At 39.5% G+C, this 17780-nt stretch overlaps 2 protein-coding genes across 2 annotated transcripts; one reads left to right on the top strand and one right to left on the bottom strand.

Moving 5' to 3' along the window:
* Positions 1-1910, top strand: LOC113347886 (cheilanthifoline synthase). Its single transcript, XM_026591571.1, has one exon. The coding sequence runs from the start codon at positions 86-88 to the stop codon at positions 1562-1564; it is 1479 nt and encodes a 492-aa protein (XP_026447356.1). The 5' UTR covers positions 1-85; the 3' UTR covers positions 1565-1910.
* Positions 1911-16431: 14521 nt separating this feature from the next.
* LOC113351258 (F-box/kelch-repeat protein At3g06240-like) lies at positions 16432-17277 on the bottom strand. The gene has a single exon (XM_026595276.1). It carries the CDS (start codon positions 17275-17277, stop codon positions 16432-16434), a length of 846 nt encoding a protein of 281 aa, XP_026451061.1.
* Between the last annotated feature and the right edge of the window lie 503 nt (positions 17278-17780).

The raw sequence follows: 17780 nt of genomic DNA, 5'->3' as shown, positions 1-17780 counted from the left end.
ATGAAGCAGAAGAAGCAATTAATCCCCAACCTCAATAATCTCCTCTTCATTCATCTTCTTTTGATCTTTGCACTGTTTTTGTAAAATGGAGGAGACTTTTTGGTTGGTAACTTGTGGAGTGGTAGTAGCATTTGCATTAGCAAAACTACTATTTGGCAAGAAATCATCTCTGTCCACAATGGAATGGCCAGCAGGTCCAAAGACGTTGCCCATAATTGGCAACCTTCATCAATTAGGAGGTGAAGCATTTCATGTTTGTTTGGCAAACTTGGCCAAAGTATATGGAGGTGTTTTTACCATATGGGTTGGAAGTTGGCGTCCGTTTATAGTCATAAGCGATGTCGATAAAGCTTGGGAAGTTCTTGTTAACAAATCTTCGGATTATTCAGCTAGAGACATGCCTGATATTACTAAAATCATATCGGCAAACTGGAAGAATATTTCTCATGGTGATTCTGGTCCGTTTTGGCATAATTTAAGAAAAGGTCTTCAAGGTGTTGCTTTAACCCCTTTTAATGTTGCGTCTCAATATCACCTGCAAGAAAGGGACATGCAGAATTTGATCAAATCCATGACAAAAAAGGCGTCCCAGAAAAATGGGATTTTGAAACCACTTGATTATGTCAAAGAAGAGACTGTTCGGTTACTAAGTCGACTTATCTTCGGTCAAGATTTCGTCGATGAGGATTTCGTTGTTGGTATGCATCAAGCACTGGACGAGTTAGTAAGTATAAGTGGGTATGCAAGTTTAGCTGATGCTTTTAAATTCTGTGAGAATCTACCAAGCCATAAGAAAACTGTCCGAGCAGTTCACGCTATCAAAATTCGGTTCGATAATTTGATTCGTCCGCATATCGTCTCAAATCCTCCGACAAACACTTACTTACATTTTCTTTTATCTCAAGATTTTAGTGAAGATGTTATAATCTCTGCCATTCTTGAAGTTTATGACTTAGGGGTTGACAGCACTGCATCCACAACAGTTTGGGCTCTTACGTTCCTTGTCCGCGAACAAAAGATTCAGGAAAAACTGTACCGCGAGATCAATAACGTAACCGGAGGGAAAAAACCGGTGAAAGTTGAAGATTTGAACAAATTGCCATATTTGCAAGCAGTGATGAAAGAAACAATGAGGATGAAACCAATAGCACCAATGGCGATTCCTCACAAGGCTTCAAAAGATACTTCCTTAATGGGTAAAAAGATCAACAAAGGTGCGGTGGTAATGGTAAATCTTTATGCTATTCATCATAACCCTGCCGTTTTCCCGGAACCGTATAAGTTCATGCCCGAGAGATTCCTAAAGGATGCTAATAGTGATGGAAGTTTGGGTGATATAAAGAAAATGGAAAGTTCATTGTTAGCATTCAGTGCCGGTATGCGAATCTGTGCTGGAATGGAGCTTGGTAAGCTACAACTAGCTTTCGGTCTTGCAAGTTTGGTGAATGAGTTCAAATGGGATTGCTTTGCTGAAGGGAAGTTGCCTGATCTTAGTGAAGAACACTGTTTCATTCTGTTGATGAAGAACCCACTTGAAGCCAAAATTACTCCTCGTATCCATTAATAATATATTTCCCATCCGACGTTGCTTCAAAATTTGGATTGCTGGCGTCAACTTTTAACACATGTGGGAGGTTGTAGCCCTTCCAAAGGTGTGATGGCTGGGGTTTATGCATGCATGATAAGTCGTAATCTCTTTTGAGTGAGTTGGTTTGAATAAACAAGGATATCAACTACTTTTTGTGCTTTCTTTTTTTATGTTTATCGTTTAGGACTTTTGTTTGTGCATGTATTTTGTACCCATCTACTTGCAACTACGGTCATTTTGTTCCATGACCCAAATCAATGCTGTGACTTTAAGTTTTGTTGGGTCTTTCATCTGAAATTCTATAGAGAATGATGTTGCTCCAGATTGAAGACAACCAAAATTTTCATTACCGAAGCCCTAACATACACTAAAGGGTTTAAACAGAAGCAAACAGCAAACTTATGAGAAATCGAAATGAAACATAGTAGAGTACCAAATTTATAACACACCGATACCTTACTAATTAATAACTGATGCCAGAAACTGGAGAAATATAGCAATAACAAGAACCAATAACATTTTCATTTTTGCATGTTTTTCTCCCTTCTAAAGCTTATTATACTTCTTCAGGATTCTCTTCTTAATTCCTCTATTCGACCATCTCTCCCAACATAAGTACCAGACTTAAGCGATACTAAGCTTTCAACATATCGCCCTTGAACCTAATGTTATGGATATTTAGTTCTATCCATAATCGTACATAAACAGACAATTATAACTCGTGAATAGGAGCTTACCATTCTCAAAAGACCATATCAACCTTAAAAATTATCGGTCCATCTTGATTCTCTCATGGGTAATGATATAGCGTCTAGTCCAAGATTCTTCAACTCCATAATCCAACATCTCCCAGACTGCAACATCATTGTAGAACTTCCCAAGTACACAAAGGCACCCATTTGACACTCCCAAACTCTCAATCGAACGTTTATTATAGATGATGCTACATTCTTCTGGTAATTGCACTTCTTTGAATCTTTCGTTACTGATCTCCTAAGCAACTATAACTTTAACATAGTTTTGGTCTACGGCTAACCAGTGAAGGTACCCGTCGAAAAGCACCCCAGATTCTCCAGTATAATATTTAAAAGGAAAAATATAGGGTACGGTTGGAACACATTTCCATGAATCTGATGCTGATGAATATACTTGAACTTTTGAATATCCATGACAGTCATCCCCAACTATCAACTTGTAATCGTCAGCGTGCTGATCATAACCTAAAGAACGTAGGCACTTACTATTTAATTTTTCGAGTATAAGTGTCACCCTGTATTCTCTGGTTGCGGGATTCAAAAGACAAAACATTGTCCTAGAACCAGTACCAAAAGGATATGTTATGCACACTAGACCATTACATGAACACCACAACCCAATAACATTATCAGCCAAGTTTAATAGATCATCTTCAATTACACTCACGGACGATGTTAATGAACTTATAGAGCGGATTATATTTTTTCCGCCGTAGTTTGTAAGCAAGAAATTGGGATTGTTTGTTTGAATAGCAAGATCAAGGTGCGATTTAACAAAATCAGGATTGAAATTATGGCAAGCCAACTCTTGCAAACACACTTACAAACTAAAACGGATTTGACTGGTACCTTCAAAAGGATATCAAGGTAGAGATCTTCTGGGATGCTTGCCATCTTTGTTGCTATTCCTCCTTATTTCTGATTAAGCTTATTTTTTTAGAGCGACAAGCAAAAATTTGGGGTTTCATCTGTTGCCCGTAATAATCTTTTATAGCAAAACCCATGTATGAAATGAAACGCCAACATGCATGCCGTTAATGAGGATGCGTTTCCAATGCTTCGTGTCTTCCCAATTTTCTTCTTTTGGAATTCGGATGGTTAGTCAACATTGAAAAGTGTCTCTTAAAAGTATCTGACATTCGTTCAATGCATGTTGGTTTGAGCGTCTGCTGACTCGTTTATAGACGCCTAGATAGGAGCGCACTCTCTCACAACATTATCCAAACTTTTCGTCTTCCGGGCCTTCCGGCTAAGGAATACGTCTCGAAAGTGAGTTTCTGGATCGGAGAACACATTGGCATTGAAATCCTGGGTAACACTATCCAATGTCTGTGCTGGTACGAATTATTTAATTTGGCTCAAATCAGCTGAGGTTATATATAAGAGTACACTCTGTACAGTACTGATAATTTGGCATAACCCTTCTACTAACCTCTTCATATAGTTCATTCAATTTACCCCTTTGATGGTAATTTCTTTTTGGCTTTTGTTAACTTGGCATAACCCTTCTACTAACCTCTTCATATAGTTCATTCAATTTACCCCTTTTATGATAATTTCTTTTTGACTTTTATTAACTTGTATGCCGGGATATATATTAGGAAAGAATAAAATAATATTTATTTGTTTTCGGTTGTGTAACCGTGTTTTGGTATTTGAAACTTCTTGAAAATCTAATTCTACTTTTTCCAAACCGGTTAATTCCATTGATACCCTTAAAAGTTTATACTCTTTTATGAGACAAGTTATTTTTGTGGACCCTATTTGAAATCTAGACGGACGTGATTTGATCTTTTCCTCTTCTTCCTCTTGTGTTTGTTCAAGAAGACTAATCGCAACACCGTTCATATCTAACCATGAAAAACTTAAACCAGTTTCAAATTCGATCAAATTAATAACATGATGCTTCCTGTGAAGCGTTAGAAGCAATATGTATTAAGCTTTATACATCTCTCTCTTTAACCTTGAGATTTATGAATACAAATTTTAGTTTACCACAAATCATATGAGGAGCCAATCCAAAAACATCCACAGATCATACGAGGGTCTCTCAACACCCATGTTAATTATAATCTCAATTTAAATTTTAAATCCATGTCGTTTTAGTATTTGGGTAAAAAAACAGAGCACCTCTTCATCTTAATATGAGAAATAGAACATGCACAAAAATATTTTGTTTTCTTAATTGGGGCAATGAATGATTTGTTGCTACTCTGATGTTTTAAGATTGGTAAAAATTTAATCTTTTTCAAAATAATTCAAAAAAGGAAAAGAAAAACCATTTGTGTATCTGTGGGGTTTTTGAGCTTCTTACTTATCTATCAATGGTAGAAGAGAAGATTTATAAAAATATTTAAATTATTCTGGAAAGATATGATTAGGGTCTTACGGTAACAAAAACGGAGAATAAGAAGATATAACAGAATGACAGAAAGCGAATAAGATGGAGAAAGAAAATTGTGTATGTAATTTTCTTAAGGGTATGAGTGGAACCTAATCTCGAATACGGAGAAGATTAAGTAATTACTGTTGTTACTGTTATTTAGCAACTGATTTCAATTTTCGATGTAACTAGAAGATGATTATACCCCTGTTAACTTATATGCGGATATACAAGTTAACATGACCTTTTCTTTTTAGTTTCGTACTGTCCCAAAGACCCAACCAATTAATTCAGACCTTATTTTCAACCTTAGTAAAGAAGCTTAATGTCTAGTTCAGTCGATATTGAAGAATGTGGAATATCCTTTGCGTCAACCTCTTGGTTAACACTGCTGCATCTCTACCAAGAAGCACTGTAAATAGAAAATTCAACGATTGGTTGTAAATGTGGTGGTATTGTGGAATTACCGACACAAGATTAATTTCAACACATGAAAGTCATCTATAGAGTAGTTTTATAGGAAGCCTATTATTGGGGCGTCACATTCCAATAGAGGGGCTTCACATGGATTCATAGTGATTAAAGAGTTGGCTAGGGGTTCCCTAAAGCAATAAAAAATGTCTTAAATACCTTCCATCAAATAAAAACATAATAATCGAACAAAACCTAACCTAATTCTATTTCAAAACAAATTAACTTCTACTTCTCTTCCTCGGATCTTCAACCTTAGAAAAAAACATGTTTACTCTTCTCCTTTCCTTCAAATGAAAATACTTCATCTTCGATTAACTTAATTATAATTTTCTATTAAAATCTATGTTAAAGATGGAGAAGAGAAAGAAGGAAGGCGCACAAAATTTGCACTGTTGAGATTTCTTTATTTCCAATAGTAATTCAACTACTGAATGTGTTACGGCTGGGTTTAAAGAACCTCCAACCGTAAATTTTAGATTTACATATTATCGGTTGGGTTTTTTTGACCGTAAGGACTCTACGGTTAGTTAAGATTGAGGAAAAACCTAACTGTAAATAATCCAGTATGTCCAAAATCTAAAAGATTTCTTACGATTAGGTTTAATATTGGAGAAACCAACCGTAGTTATTATACGGTTGGCTTCGACTAAGTTAAAAATTATTTGTTTTCAATTATGAACGAGCTATCTATTTTTAGAGATTTTTTTTGGTTGCCGGTTCTGTGGGTTTGATGTTTTTTGGGTTTTCAATTATGAAAGTTCTGTGGGTTTGAGTTTTGTTTTGTATTTCTTTTCATGTAAGTTGATGATCGGTCATGGAGAAGCTAGAGCTACAACCCGGATGCTTTATGATCGTCGTATACCGAAAACTCCTGCAGAATTTCAATCATGAAACACCCACCAAGTATCATGAGCTTCATGAACCCATCGTGATCTTGACGCCACTTATCATCTAGGAAGTCATAAGGATCCATGAGATGTTGTAGTTCAGGTAATACCTCCTTCTGAATATGAATTGGTAATTCTTCTAGATCGTTGGCGTTGTCAATATGATCTACGTACCTGTTGCCATCTGTAGTTGGTGGTGGCGAGCGAGTCGACAAGTTTTTGGAGGGTTACGTTGTACCTTGTGTTTTTCCATATCCCTTTATATATGTATAGTTATATCTATCTAATTTTTCTTTCTTAACTAATTTACAAGGTTCTTACCTGGAAGTTTTTAGTTTTCCTGATCATGAACTATGTATGTCTAGTGACAAGGAAAACTTTTACATCTGGTGACAATGTTGAAGGTTAAACCAAGATACTATGTGAAGCAAACAGACAAAGTTTATTTGTTTAGGAATGTCCGACAGTTTAATAAAGGAAACCGCCGATTAAGGAAGGTCCAGCCGTTTTGTAAAACAAACGACTGGGTAATGGGTAATTGGCTTAGAAAGGTCCATCCATTTTATAAAACAAACAGCTGGGTAACTTAATGTTTAAGAGTTTGAGTTTTTAGAATTGTCTTTGTTTAGAGTTTGATTTGTTAGGAAAGTTTTTTTCTTGAGAGTCAAGTTTGTTAAACTATAAATAGGTTGTTAAGCCATGAGATTATTTACATCAATAAAGCGAGTTTTTGTTTTGAGTAGTTGTGTGTTTCATTAAGTCTTTGATATCAGATTTTCTACATCTGGTATCAGAGAACTGGTATCAGATTCTCGGGCTGTGGGTATGAGTTGTTGAGATTAAGAAGATGACGAGTTTAAATTGAATCAAGGTACCGGTGTTTGAAGGTAAAAACTTTGAATACTGGAGGTTACAGATGGAGAATATTTTCATATATCAAGATGTGTGGGATATTCTGAAAGATGGTTATGATGAACCAGCAGTAGGAGCTGTTTTAACAGCATAACAACAAACTTCTTTAACAACAAACAGGAAGAATAACTCTAAAGAAACCTATATTCTTCATCAGGTATTCATGAGTCTCTCATGGATAGAGTTATCTATATTAAAGAAGCTAAAGAAGCATGGGATGGTTTGGTAAATTATTACAAAGGCTCTGACAAAGTTAAGAAGGTGAGATTACAAACTCTGAAGCGTAAATATGAACTTTTACAGATGGAATCATCAGAGACAATATCAGACTTCTTCTCAAAGACATTAAATCTTTTCAATGAGATGAAAGTTAATGGTGACACTATTGAAGATTCAACAATTGTTGAGAAGATTTTAAGAAGCTTACCTGAGATATTTGAAGCAAAAGAAACTATTATAGAAGAGTGTAACACTGCTGCAATTATGACTCTTAACGAGTTATTAGGTTCATTACAAGCTTATGAACAGATATTACTTGAAAAAACAGCTGTTGTAAAACCAATAGAAGAAGCTCTACAAAGTCAAGTCAAATGGACTAACAATGAAGGAAAGTCTAACTCTGGAGGAAGACCTAATAATGAAAATTATCAGGGAAGATATAATTTTGGAGGAAGGTCAAATAATGGAGATTATCATGGAATAAAACCAGTAGATAAAGCAAAACTTCAGTGTTACAATTGTGGATATTTTGGGCATTTTTATTTTGATTGTCCAAAGCCTAGACAGACAACAGAAAATAACTACAAAGCAAACTTCAAAGCTAACATAGCAGAAAGTCAAGAAGAAGAAGAAGGACAAAAAGCTGAAAACATGCTACTTGCTTGTCATACACCAGAAGAACAACCTCAACTTAAGTGGTACTTAGATACAGGTTGTAGTAATCATATGTGTGGTAGAAGAGACTTATTTGATAAGCTTGATGAGTCTGTGAGATCAACTGTGAAGTTTGGTAATAGCTCTACAATTCCTGTTATGGGAAAAGGAAGAATAGAAATTGTTCTTAAGAATGGTTCAAAGGCATACATTATGGATGTATTCTATGTACCTGGCTTACATCAGAATCTACTGAGTATGGGGCAGTTGTCAGAAAGAGGATACTCTATGAATATTTACAATGTTCCTGTGCAGAAGTTAAATCTAAATTACTTCCAGTGAAAAATGTCACAAGTCCCTGAAAAGTCTCTGACATACGTTTAATTCATGTTGGTTTTGAGTATATCCATCGACTCGTTTATAGAAGCCTTGAGAGGTGCGCACTCTCTAAATTGTTGACGCATTTAGGAAGACAACCTTTAGTAAAGAAGCCCAACCACAAATCCTGCTGCAACTCTCAACTTGCAAGTCATGTTAGCTCAACTCTCAACTCGCAAGCCCCTTTAACTCGAGCAAGACAGGAAAAGAATACTCAAAGTGCCGAAAAAAACATCTCCGAAAGAATGAAGTCCTACCTTATCATCGATAAACCACTCGGCTCAGAACATCACCAGCTGATTTAAGGAGAATGTGCAAGGGATAAGGCAAGAATCTTTTAATTGGAAAGATTTATGCCAACATCTCATCAAGGTGGATGAGTCATTAAGAAGATAATTAACTAATGATGTAGGAAATTTATTTTCATTCTAATTCATTTTAGATGGGCATTGCAGATACCCTGAATTAGTATTGTAAATTCTATATACTACTAATCTTTATAATTTCTTCCCTTCTTATAAAACAAAACTGTTTGTACCATGAGTAAAATTGTCTTATATATGACCAGAATATTATCTGGGCCACTATTAAGCTGCCATCAGCCTATCCAATGAAGTAGCTGCCAGCAAGTTTAGGGCTCCATGAAATCAATGGCAGGGCAATGGTCAAAGTCAACCGTCAGTCAGCTATCGAAGTCAATTTTCCAGTGGCGCTTCTAGGAATTCGGAAGGAGGCCAGCGTCGGTGACTAATGTCGGTGGCCAGCGCCGGCGGCTAATGTCGGCGGCCTATGCCGGAGGCCAATGTCGGATGACAATTTCGGATGCCAATGTCGGAGACCAATGCTGGAGGTCTACGCCGGCGGCCAATACCGCACTGCCAGCCAGTCTCTACCCATGCTGCCAGTTGTGCTGCCATAAAACATCCATCCATACTGCCACCCGTTGTGCCATTCAAGCAAATCTGCCAACATGAGAAATCAAAACAAGGAGGCATGCAGGGAAGACTAATGTCAGGAGGCATGCATGGAAAGTCAATAGGCATGCATGGAAGTTTCATGCAGACTTAATACAGTTTCACGCAGAATTAATGCATACAGTTTATGGCTAGGAGGCATGCAAGGCATGTCCAGGAAGCATACAGGGAAACTTAGTACATTTTATGACCAGTAGGCAATTAGGGGAAGACCCTGATTCGTAATTGTATAAATAGAAGGAAATGTAATTCTGATGTGGGGGGGGGGGGGGGGGGGGAGGGGGAAGAGCCCTAGAAGGAGAGAAAAAAATCATTGTAATTCAAATATCAATAACTTCACTCCCCAAGGGGATTCGTCCGTGGATGTAGGAAAACCATGCCGAACCACGTTAAATCCTTGTGTCTGTCATTCTTGATTGTTTCCAGTTATTAACCCTGTTTTCATCTACAACACTAGTTTAATCGTGTTCTGTGCCCAGAAATATTTTTGGGTAAAAACATTGGCGCTGACTAAGGGGATTACGAGAAAAGGAATCGTGTTTTTCCATTGAGAAAAGTAGTACAAAATGCTTCAAAATCGCGTCCGTGAAAAAGCAGTTTGAATGTCTTGAAAAATCACTGATGCATTCCAGTTGATCGTAACTGCTGCAGTCCAGTTGATCGTAACTGCTGCAATCCAGTTTGATCGCAAATATTGCAGACCAGCTGATCGCAGTTGCTGCATACCATATAATCGCAGATACTGCAGTCTAGTTGATCTCAACTGCTGCAGTCCAGAATCGTAGTTCGAGATTTGCAGAAACTATCACCTTCGGAAACCACTAAAACTGCATCACTACAAATACCGATGAAACCGCTCCCAGGACGTTCGGTCCATGGTAAAAGATAGAGTAAAAATATCATCAAAGTTGTTGCAGGATATTCGATCCGCAACATGATTGGGTCCAGTTTTGATTTCAATCGCTGCAGTCCATCTTATTGCAGCTGCTGCAGTCCAGTTAATCACAGTTACTGCAATCCAGTTGATCACAACTGCTGCAGTCCAGCTTCACAGTCGGAAGCCACCAAAATTGACTCACTGCAAAGATCGCTAAAACTATTGGAAGGATGTTCGATCCACAACATGTTCAAGTCCAAGTTTTCTCGCATCTCTATGCGCTTCCAAACCCCAGGGAAAACTTCCATAAAAGTATCACAAAATTTTCCTGAAAAGGACCACAAAGACTTCTCAAATAACCGTTATAGAAAACTGCTGCAGAAAGTTCAAGGAGAAAAAACAGTAACAGTTCCCAAAACTGTTGCAAAAAGTTCAAGGAGAAAAGACAACAGTTGACTAAACTGTTACACCAACTGTTGCAAGACGATAAAATACAACAGTTCACAAAACTGTTACAAAACGTTCGAGAGGAAAGATCACAGTTCGTGGAAACCGTGGCAAAAGTTTCAAATACAAAAAAAAAAAAATCAGGAGAAAGCCGGCGGCAAAATCCGGCGACCAATCATGTTCACCCACTTCAGCATTTCCGTTCACCCACGTCAAGTTCTATTCACCCATGTTAGCAGTTCGCTCACTCACATTAACCTCCTATCACCCACGTTTTAGAGTTTCGTTCACCCACGTCATAACTCGTTTACCCACTTTAGATGTGATCCTGCGCTTCGCGACATAAGTTACTTCAGTAGTCGTGGGATTCGTGCGCCCCACTCAGTTGTACTTTAGGAGCCAACTACACTTATTCTTGGGCTTGGAGGAAAATTTGATGAATTTCGGCTCGTTGTGATCGTATTTCAATATTCTACATCATGAAGGTAAAATTTCTGTAATTGGAGGAGAATATTTTTGGAGGAACTACATCATCAACATTTTTGGAGCGAGGTTGCTCACCGAGAAAAGCCATTAAAAATGGATCACGTCATTAACATCTTAATACCACATCGTCAACCTGGTACCACGTCAGCTAACTTCTTTCCATACAAGTTTCCACATTAGCAACTTGCCGCCATGTCAGTAGAAGTTGCACCACTTCTGCCCCGACAACAATCTATTCAACCCAACTTACTCCCCATGCAATTTTGTTTGTTCGATAACTTCTTTATCGTACGTCCGAATTGAGCGATTTTCGGCTTGTTGTGATCGCACGTAAATTTCCAACAACATGAGGGCGCAATTTCAACGTTTAAAGAAAAATTATTTTTTTAGATTGGAGCGGCACATCGAAGAGGGGTGCATATGAAGATTGATGTTGTGTCGATTTAAGTCCACAACATGAAAAGTTCGTGCTTGTTGTATAGATTTTCAAATCTCAAGACACTTATGTTCGGTGATGATCATAACTGCTACGGTCCATTTGATCGAGCTGCTGTAGTCCAGTTCCTCAGCAAATACTGCAGTACAGTTGATCGAACTGCTGCAGTCCTTTTTCGTAAAATTACTACAGTCCAGTTGATCGAGCTGCTATATTCCAGTTCCTCAGAAAATACTGAAGTCCAGTAGATCGAACTACCGCAGTCCAGTAGATCGAACTGCCGCAATCTTTTTTTGTATAGTTACTACAGTCTGGTTGATCGAAATGATGTAGTCCGGTTTTACCCAAAACTGTTTCAGTACAGTTTTCCACACAACTGCTTCAGTCCAATTTTACTTATAACTGTTACAGTTCAGCTGATCGCAGCTGCTGAAATTCATTTCCATGGAAACTGTCTTCAATACAGATTTGATATAACTGGTGAAATCCAGTCTGGCAGAAAATATAGTGGCTAAGTCGATCCAAGTCGAGACGATAAACCAACTGCACCAGAAAAGGCCGCTGTTACAGAGACGAGATGCTCGAACCGTCTTCTTCAGCATGACGTCATCATGAAGCTACCCCTCATTCACAAGAATAATATCGTCATTATTTTTCCTCATAAGTTCGCCAGCAGCAAGATCATCTCGATAAAGTCAATTGATTTTACAATTCGGAAGAGTTGTTACCTGGAACGTTTTTGGTAACACATTGTTCAACAAATCATACCACTGGGAAACAACAACATAGCCAGTTGACATTCTAACTGCCACATATACACAAAGTCGCAATACCACTTCTCATAAGGTACGAATAAAAATTAAATATTTTTTCATCATTTCATATAATCATGCATACTTTTGTTCACTGGGACACCTGCAATGTGGCGAGCGTTTTCATATACCAAGGCATGTGAAGATGCACACATCTCAATTATGTGTGAATCTGGAATAGTGGGATTGGCCCCCTGCGAAATTCAAGATAGCAGAAAATCGTTCAACCTCATTTCATGCGCGAGCAAGATGCAGAAAGGATGTGCACCCTTGTGCGAGCATTGAGCAGCATGAAAATCACTATCTTATGGGGGCGAGTTGCATATCGCTTCAACATGGATGACCATCACTTGGGGGCGAGATATGTAACACCTCATGGTCTTAAGTAGCTCTTTTGTGGCGAGCTGCGTAACACTCCATAAGATTGGGGGATAGTTACGTAACACCTAAATGCGATCCGAAATTCAACTTCTCGGAATCGAAACAAAAGGTAACCAAAACTTCTTAATCCTCCAACGAGTTACAGGATTAAAAGGGGGCGAGCATACACCCTAATATTTAGACGCAACTATTGCAATCAGTAACGTTAAACTGCTATAGTTAAGTTGATCGAGTTGTTGTAGTCTAGGATGCAGTCTAGTTTTGCTTATCAATACTACACTCATTTGGACGCAACTGATGCAGTCTGGTTTTATTTAACTGTTACACTCAAGTTTATCGAACTGTTTAAGTCCAGTCCCTCAGCAGCTGCTGCAGTCCAACTGTTCAAAGCTTCTGAATTCCAGATATGCTTGTCGCTCCTGCAGTCCAGGTTATCGCAGCTGCTGCCGTGCAGTGTTGCTCACTTATCTTGCAGTCCAGCTGACCACAGCTGCTGCAGTGCAGTCTTGCTCGTCGCTGCTGCAGTGCAGTCTTGTTCGACGCTGCTGCGGTCTTACTGATCGAGGCTATTACAGTCCATTATATCTCGTCGCTCCTGCAGTCCAGTTGATCGAAGCTGTTGCAGTCCGACTCTGCTCGTCGCTCCTGCAGTCCAGCTGATCGAAGCTGCTACAGTCCAGCATAGCTCGTCGCTGCTGCAGTCTATCTGATCGAAGCTACTGCAGTCTAGCATAGCTCGTCGCTCCTGCAGTCCAGCTGATCGAAGCTGCTGCAGTCTGGCTCTGCTCGTTGCTCCTGTAGTCCAGCTGATCGAAGCTGCTGCAGTCCAACATAGCTCGTTGCTGCTGCAGTATAGCTGATCGAAGCTACTGCAGTCCAGCACAACTCGTCACTCCTGCAGTCCATCTGATCGAAGCTGTTGCAGTCCATCTTTGGTCGTCCCTCCTGCAGTCCAGCTGATCGAAGCTGCTGCAGTCCAACATAGATCTTCGCTGCTGCAGTCCAGCTGATTGAAGCTACTGCAGTCCAGCATAGCTCGTCGCTCCTGCAGTACAGAGGATCGAAACTTCTGCAGTCCGGCTTTGCTCGTCGCTCCTGCAGTCCATCTGATCGAAGTTGCTGCAGTCCAGCATAGCTCGTCACTCCTACAGTTCAGCTGATCGAAGTTGTTGCATTCAGGCTCTGCTCGTCGCTCATGCAGTCCAGATGATCGAAGCCGCTGTAGTCCAGCATAGCTCGTCGCTACTGCAGTCCAGCTGATCGAAGCTACTGCAGTCCAACATAGCTCGTCGCTCCTGTAGTCCAGATGATCGAAGTTGCTGCAGTCCGGCTTTGCTCGTCGCTCCTGTAGTCCAGCTGATCGAAGTTATCGCAGTCCAGCATAGCTCGTCGCTGCTGCAGTCTAGCTGATCGAAGCTACTGCAGTCCAGCATAGCTCGTCACTCATGCAGTCTAACTGATCGAAGCTGCTGCAGTCCGGCTCTGCTCGTCGCTTCTGCAGTCCAGCTGACCGCAGTTGTTGCAGTGCAGTCTGCTCGTCGCTACTGCGGTCCAGCATAGCTCGTCGCTCCTGCAGTCCAGCTGATCGCAGCTGCTGCAGTGAAAATTTGATAGTCGCTCCTGCAGTCCAGCTGATCACAGCTGCCGCAGTACAACTTCACTCTTATTTTCTACAGTTCAGCCGATCGCAGCTACTGGAGTGAAGCATTGCCCAAAGCTGTACAATCCAGTTTTTCCCATTACTGCTGAAGGGCATATTAATATGGTTGTCTCCTTTTTGCTAATAGTTATGAATCTCATCCTGAAATTGATAACATTTCAGTACTAACAACTGCTGCTACCTAGTCTGGTTATACGCAACAACAACCGACACAGATTCCAGCTGAGTGACTTAGCTCGTCTTTTCCAACAACTGTTACCAGCCTAGTTATACGCAACTGGCACAGTTCAGTTTTACATCAACAACTACAACTCACTTTCAACACTCCGCTCCATTATCACGCTTCCGTTACAGACCATTTCAGTCTTCAGTCCAGTTTTTGCATACAACGATGGTTCATACTCAACTATTTCCCGCCGATCTTCCAGTCAAAATATCCTCACTTGGGGGCGACTTGGTTATGGTTTCCACAATCAACGAAGGAAACTTTCTTTATGCTTCAAAAAACAATAATTTACTCTTGGGGGCGTCTTGATTTCCTCAAACGACCAAGGAAGGTTGTCATTTACTCCAGACAACAATGATCTACACTTGAAGGCGAATTTTATCATTGTTTGTCAATACAAAATGAAAAACTAACTTCTTAACCCCACAACAAGTTGGAGGTTAAGAGGGGGCGATGTTTGTACCATGAGTAAAATTGCCTCATACTGGGCCAGAATGTTGCCTGGGCCACTATTAAGCTGCCACCAGCCTACCCACTGAAGTAGCTGCCCGCAAGTCCAAGGCTCCATGAATTAAATGCCAGGGCAATGGTCAAAGTCAACCGTCAGTCAGCTATCGAAGTCAAGTTGCCAGTCGCGCTTCTAGGAATTCGGAAGAAGGCCAACGCCGGAGGCCAGCACCGGTGGTCAACGTCGGCGGCCTACACCGCCGGCCAATACCGCATTACCAGCCAGTCTCTATCCATGTTGTCAGCTGTGCTTCCATACAACATCCATCCATACTGCCACCCGTTATGTCAGTCAAGCAAATATGCCAACAGGGCAAATCAATACAAGGATGGATGCATGGAAGATTAATGTCAGGAGGCATGCAGGTCAAGTCAATAGGCATGCTGGGAAGTTTCATGCAGACTTAACACAGTTTCATGCAGAATTAATGCATATATTTATGGCCAGGAGGCATGCAGGGAAACTTAATACATTTTATGACCAGGAGGCAATTAGGGGAAGACCCTGATTCGTAATTGTATAAATAGAGGGAAATGTAATTCTGATGTATGTGTGTGTGTGGGTGTGGGGGTGGGGGGGGGGGGGGGGGGGGAATCACTGTAATTCTAATATCAATAAAACTTCACTCCTCTTGGGGATTCGTCCGTGGATGTAGGCAAACCATGCCGAACCACGTTAAATCCGCGTGTCTGTTATTCTTGATTATTTCCAGTTATTAACCTTGTTTTCATCGACAACACCAGTTTAATCGTGTTCTGTTCCCAGAAGTATTTCTGGGTACAAACAGAAAAAAAAGGTTTAGATGGCATTGCTGAAACCCTTGCAAAGCATGTTTGAAGTGGGAATCAATGAGATTGAGTGAAGTCTAACTTAAAAATTGTTCGATAACATTCCAAAATGGCTTCTTTCGAAGATTGCTTCATCTACCAGTTCCTCCATATAACCTTTGACCCCATCAACTGTATTATAACTCCAGATCATATTTACAAGGGACACAAAAATTACTCAAAAATGCAAGTTCTGCCAACTGACATGAAAAATCGTCACATAGTTATAATGAAACGATTCTGCTCTTAAGCTCCGAAGTAGCACCAAAATATAAAATTTACTTGTAGCAAAACTAACTAGAACCGGTTCACGATCAACAATTAGAATTTTTTTTCCCTGCGCAAAAGTAAAATCACTTCAATTGCTTATCTCCATATAATAGTGACTATATGAGAACCGAAAGGGAAAGGGACATATTATAGTGCTATAATTCTACAGTTCACTAAAAACTGACGACATGAACTGGAGACGAGGAATACAACAATAACAAGGACGATAACGTATTCAATTTCACAAGTTTTTCTTCCTTCTACAGCTTATACTTTCTCAAGGTTCTCTTAACTCCTCTACTCGATCATCTCCCCGAAAATAAGTACCAGACTTGAGTGAAACCAAGCTTTCAAAATAACTCGCTCCGTCCATGAAGTAAATATCATGCTTACTATTTAGTCCTCTAACACTTCCATCTTCTGGATCATACAAAGCCAGAGTACCAGAACTCAAGAATAGAAACTTGCCATTCTTAAAAGACCACATCATGCGAAAATTATTGTCCATCATAATGATCTCATGAGTAATGATGTAACGCCTAGTCCAAGATTCTTCAACTCCATAATCCAGCATCTCCCAGAATTCAAGACGAGCGTCAGGACCAAAGTAATCTTTTTTAACAAGTACACAAAGCCGCCCTTCAGGCACTCCCAAACTCTCAAGAAAAATTGCCTGGCAACCGTGTTTCCAAGATTCGTTAGGTAGCTGCACTTCTTTGAACCTTTCATCGCTCACATCGAAAGACACTATAACTTTGGAAATGCTTTGGTTTAGAGCTAACCAATGAAGGTACCCATTAAAAAACACTCCAGATTCTGGAATATAACTTCTATAAGGAAAAGTATAAGGTATGCAGGTTGGAATGCTTTTCCATGAATCTGATGCTAATGAATATACTTGAATTGCCGAAATTTTATCGTAACTTTCATCACTAACTATCAACTTGTAATCGTCACTGTTGCAATCATAAGCTAAACCACATATGCACAACTCATCTGGGTCTTGGGGTACCACTATCATCTTGTATTCTCTGGTTGCAAGATTCAAAAGGCAATAATTATCCAAGAACCAGTAGTACCAAAATTGTATTGCAGGAACACCAGGCCATTGCATGAACCCCATAATCGCACAACCTTATCTGTTAAGTTTAATGGATCATCTCCGATCTCAGTCGTTGACGATGTTAATGAATCATAATTTATAGTACGGAATACATTATAATTCATGACCAAGAAATTGGGGTTGTTTCTTTGAATAGCAAGATCAAGATGCGATTTAACAAAATCAGGATCTGAAATTATGGCAAGCCAACTCTTGCAAAAACACTTGCAAACTAATTGATATTTGACTGGTACCTTTAGAAGGATATCATGGTAGAGCACTTGTGGAATGCTTGACATCTTTGCTGCAATTCTCTGATTCAGCTTCTTCTTTTAGAGTGACAGAGGAAAAAGTTGGGGTTTCATTTGTTGCAATTATCAAACATTTATAGCGAAACTCATGTATGAATTGAAACTCTATCCTGCAGGATACATCTCCCAACCAACTTTCTTCCCAATTTTCTTCTTTTGGAATTTGGATTGTTTAGTCAATACTGAAAAAATGTGGAACTCTCAGTCAAAATT

Source organism: Papaver somniferum, chromosome 2 (genome assembly GCF_003573695.1).
Source record: "Papaver somniferum cultivar HN1 chromosome 2, ASM357369v1, whole genome shotgun sequence".
Classification (NCBI taxonomy): domain Eukaryota; kingdom Viridiplantae; phylum Streptophyta; class Magnoliopsida; order Ranunculales; family Papaveraceae; genus Papaver; species Papaver somniferum.
This window is presented reverse-complemented; position numbering and strand designations above follow the sequence as displayed.

What these genes read in the sequence shown, in the direction of transcription:
- LOC113347886 (XM_026591571.1), top strand. Translation starts at nt 86, where the DNA reads ATGGAGGAGACTTTTTGGTTGGTAACTTGTGGAGTGGTAGTAGCATTT.
- LOC113351258 (XM_026595276.1), bottom strand. Translation starts at nt 17,277, where the DNA reads ATGGGGTTCATGCAATGGCCTGGTGTTCCTGCAATACAATTTTGGTAC.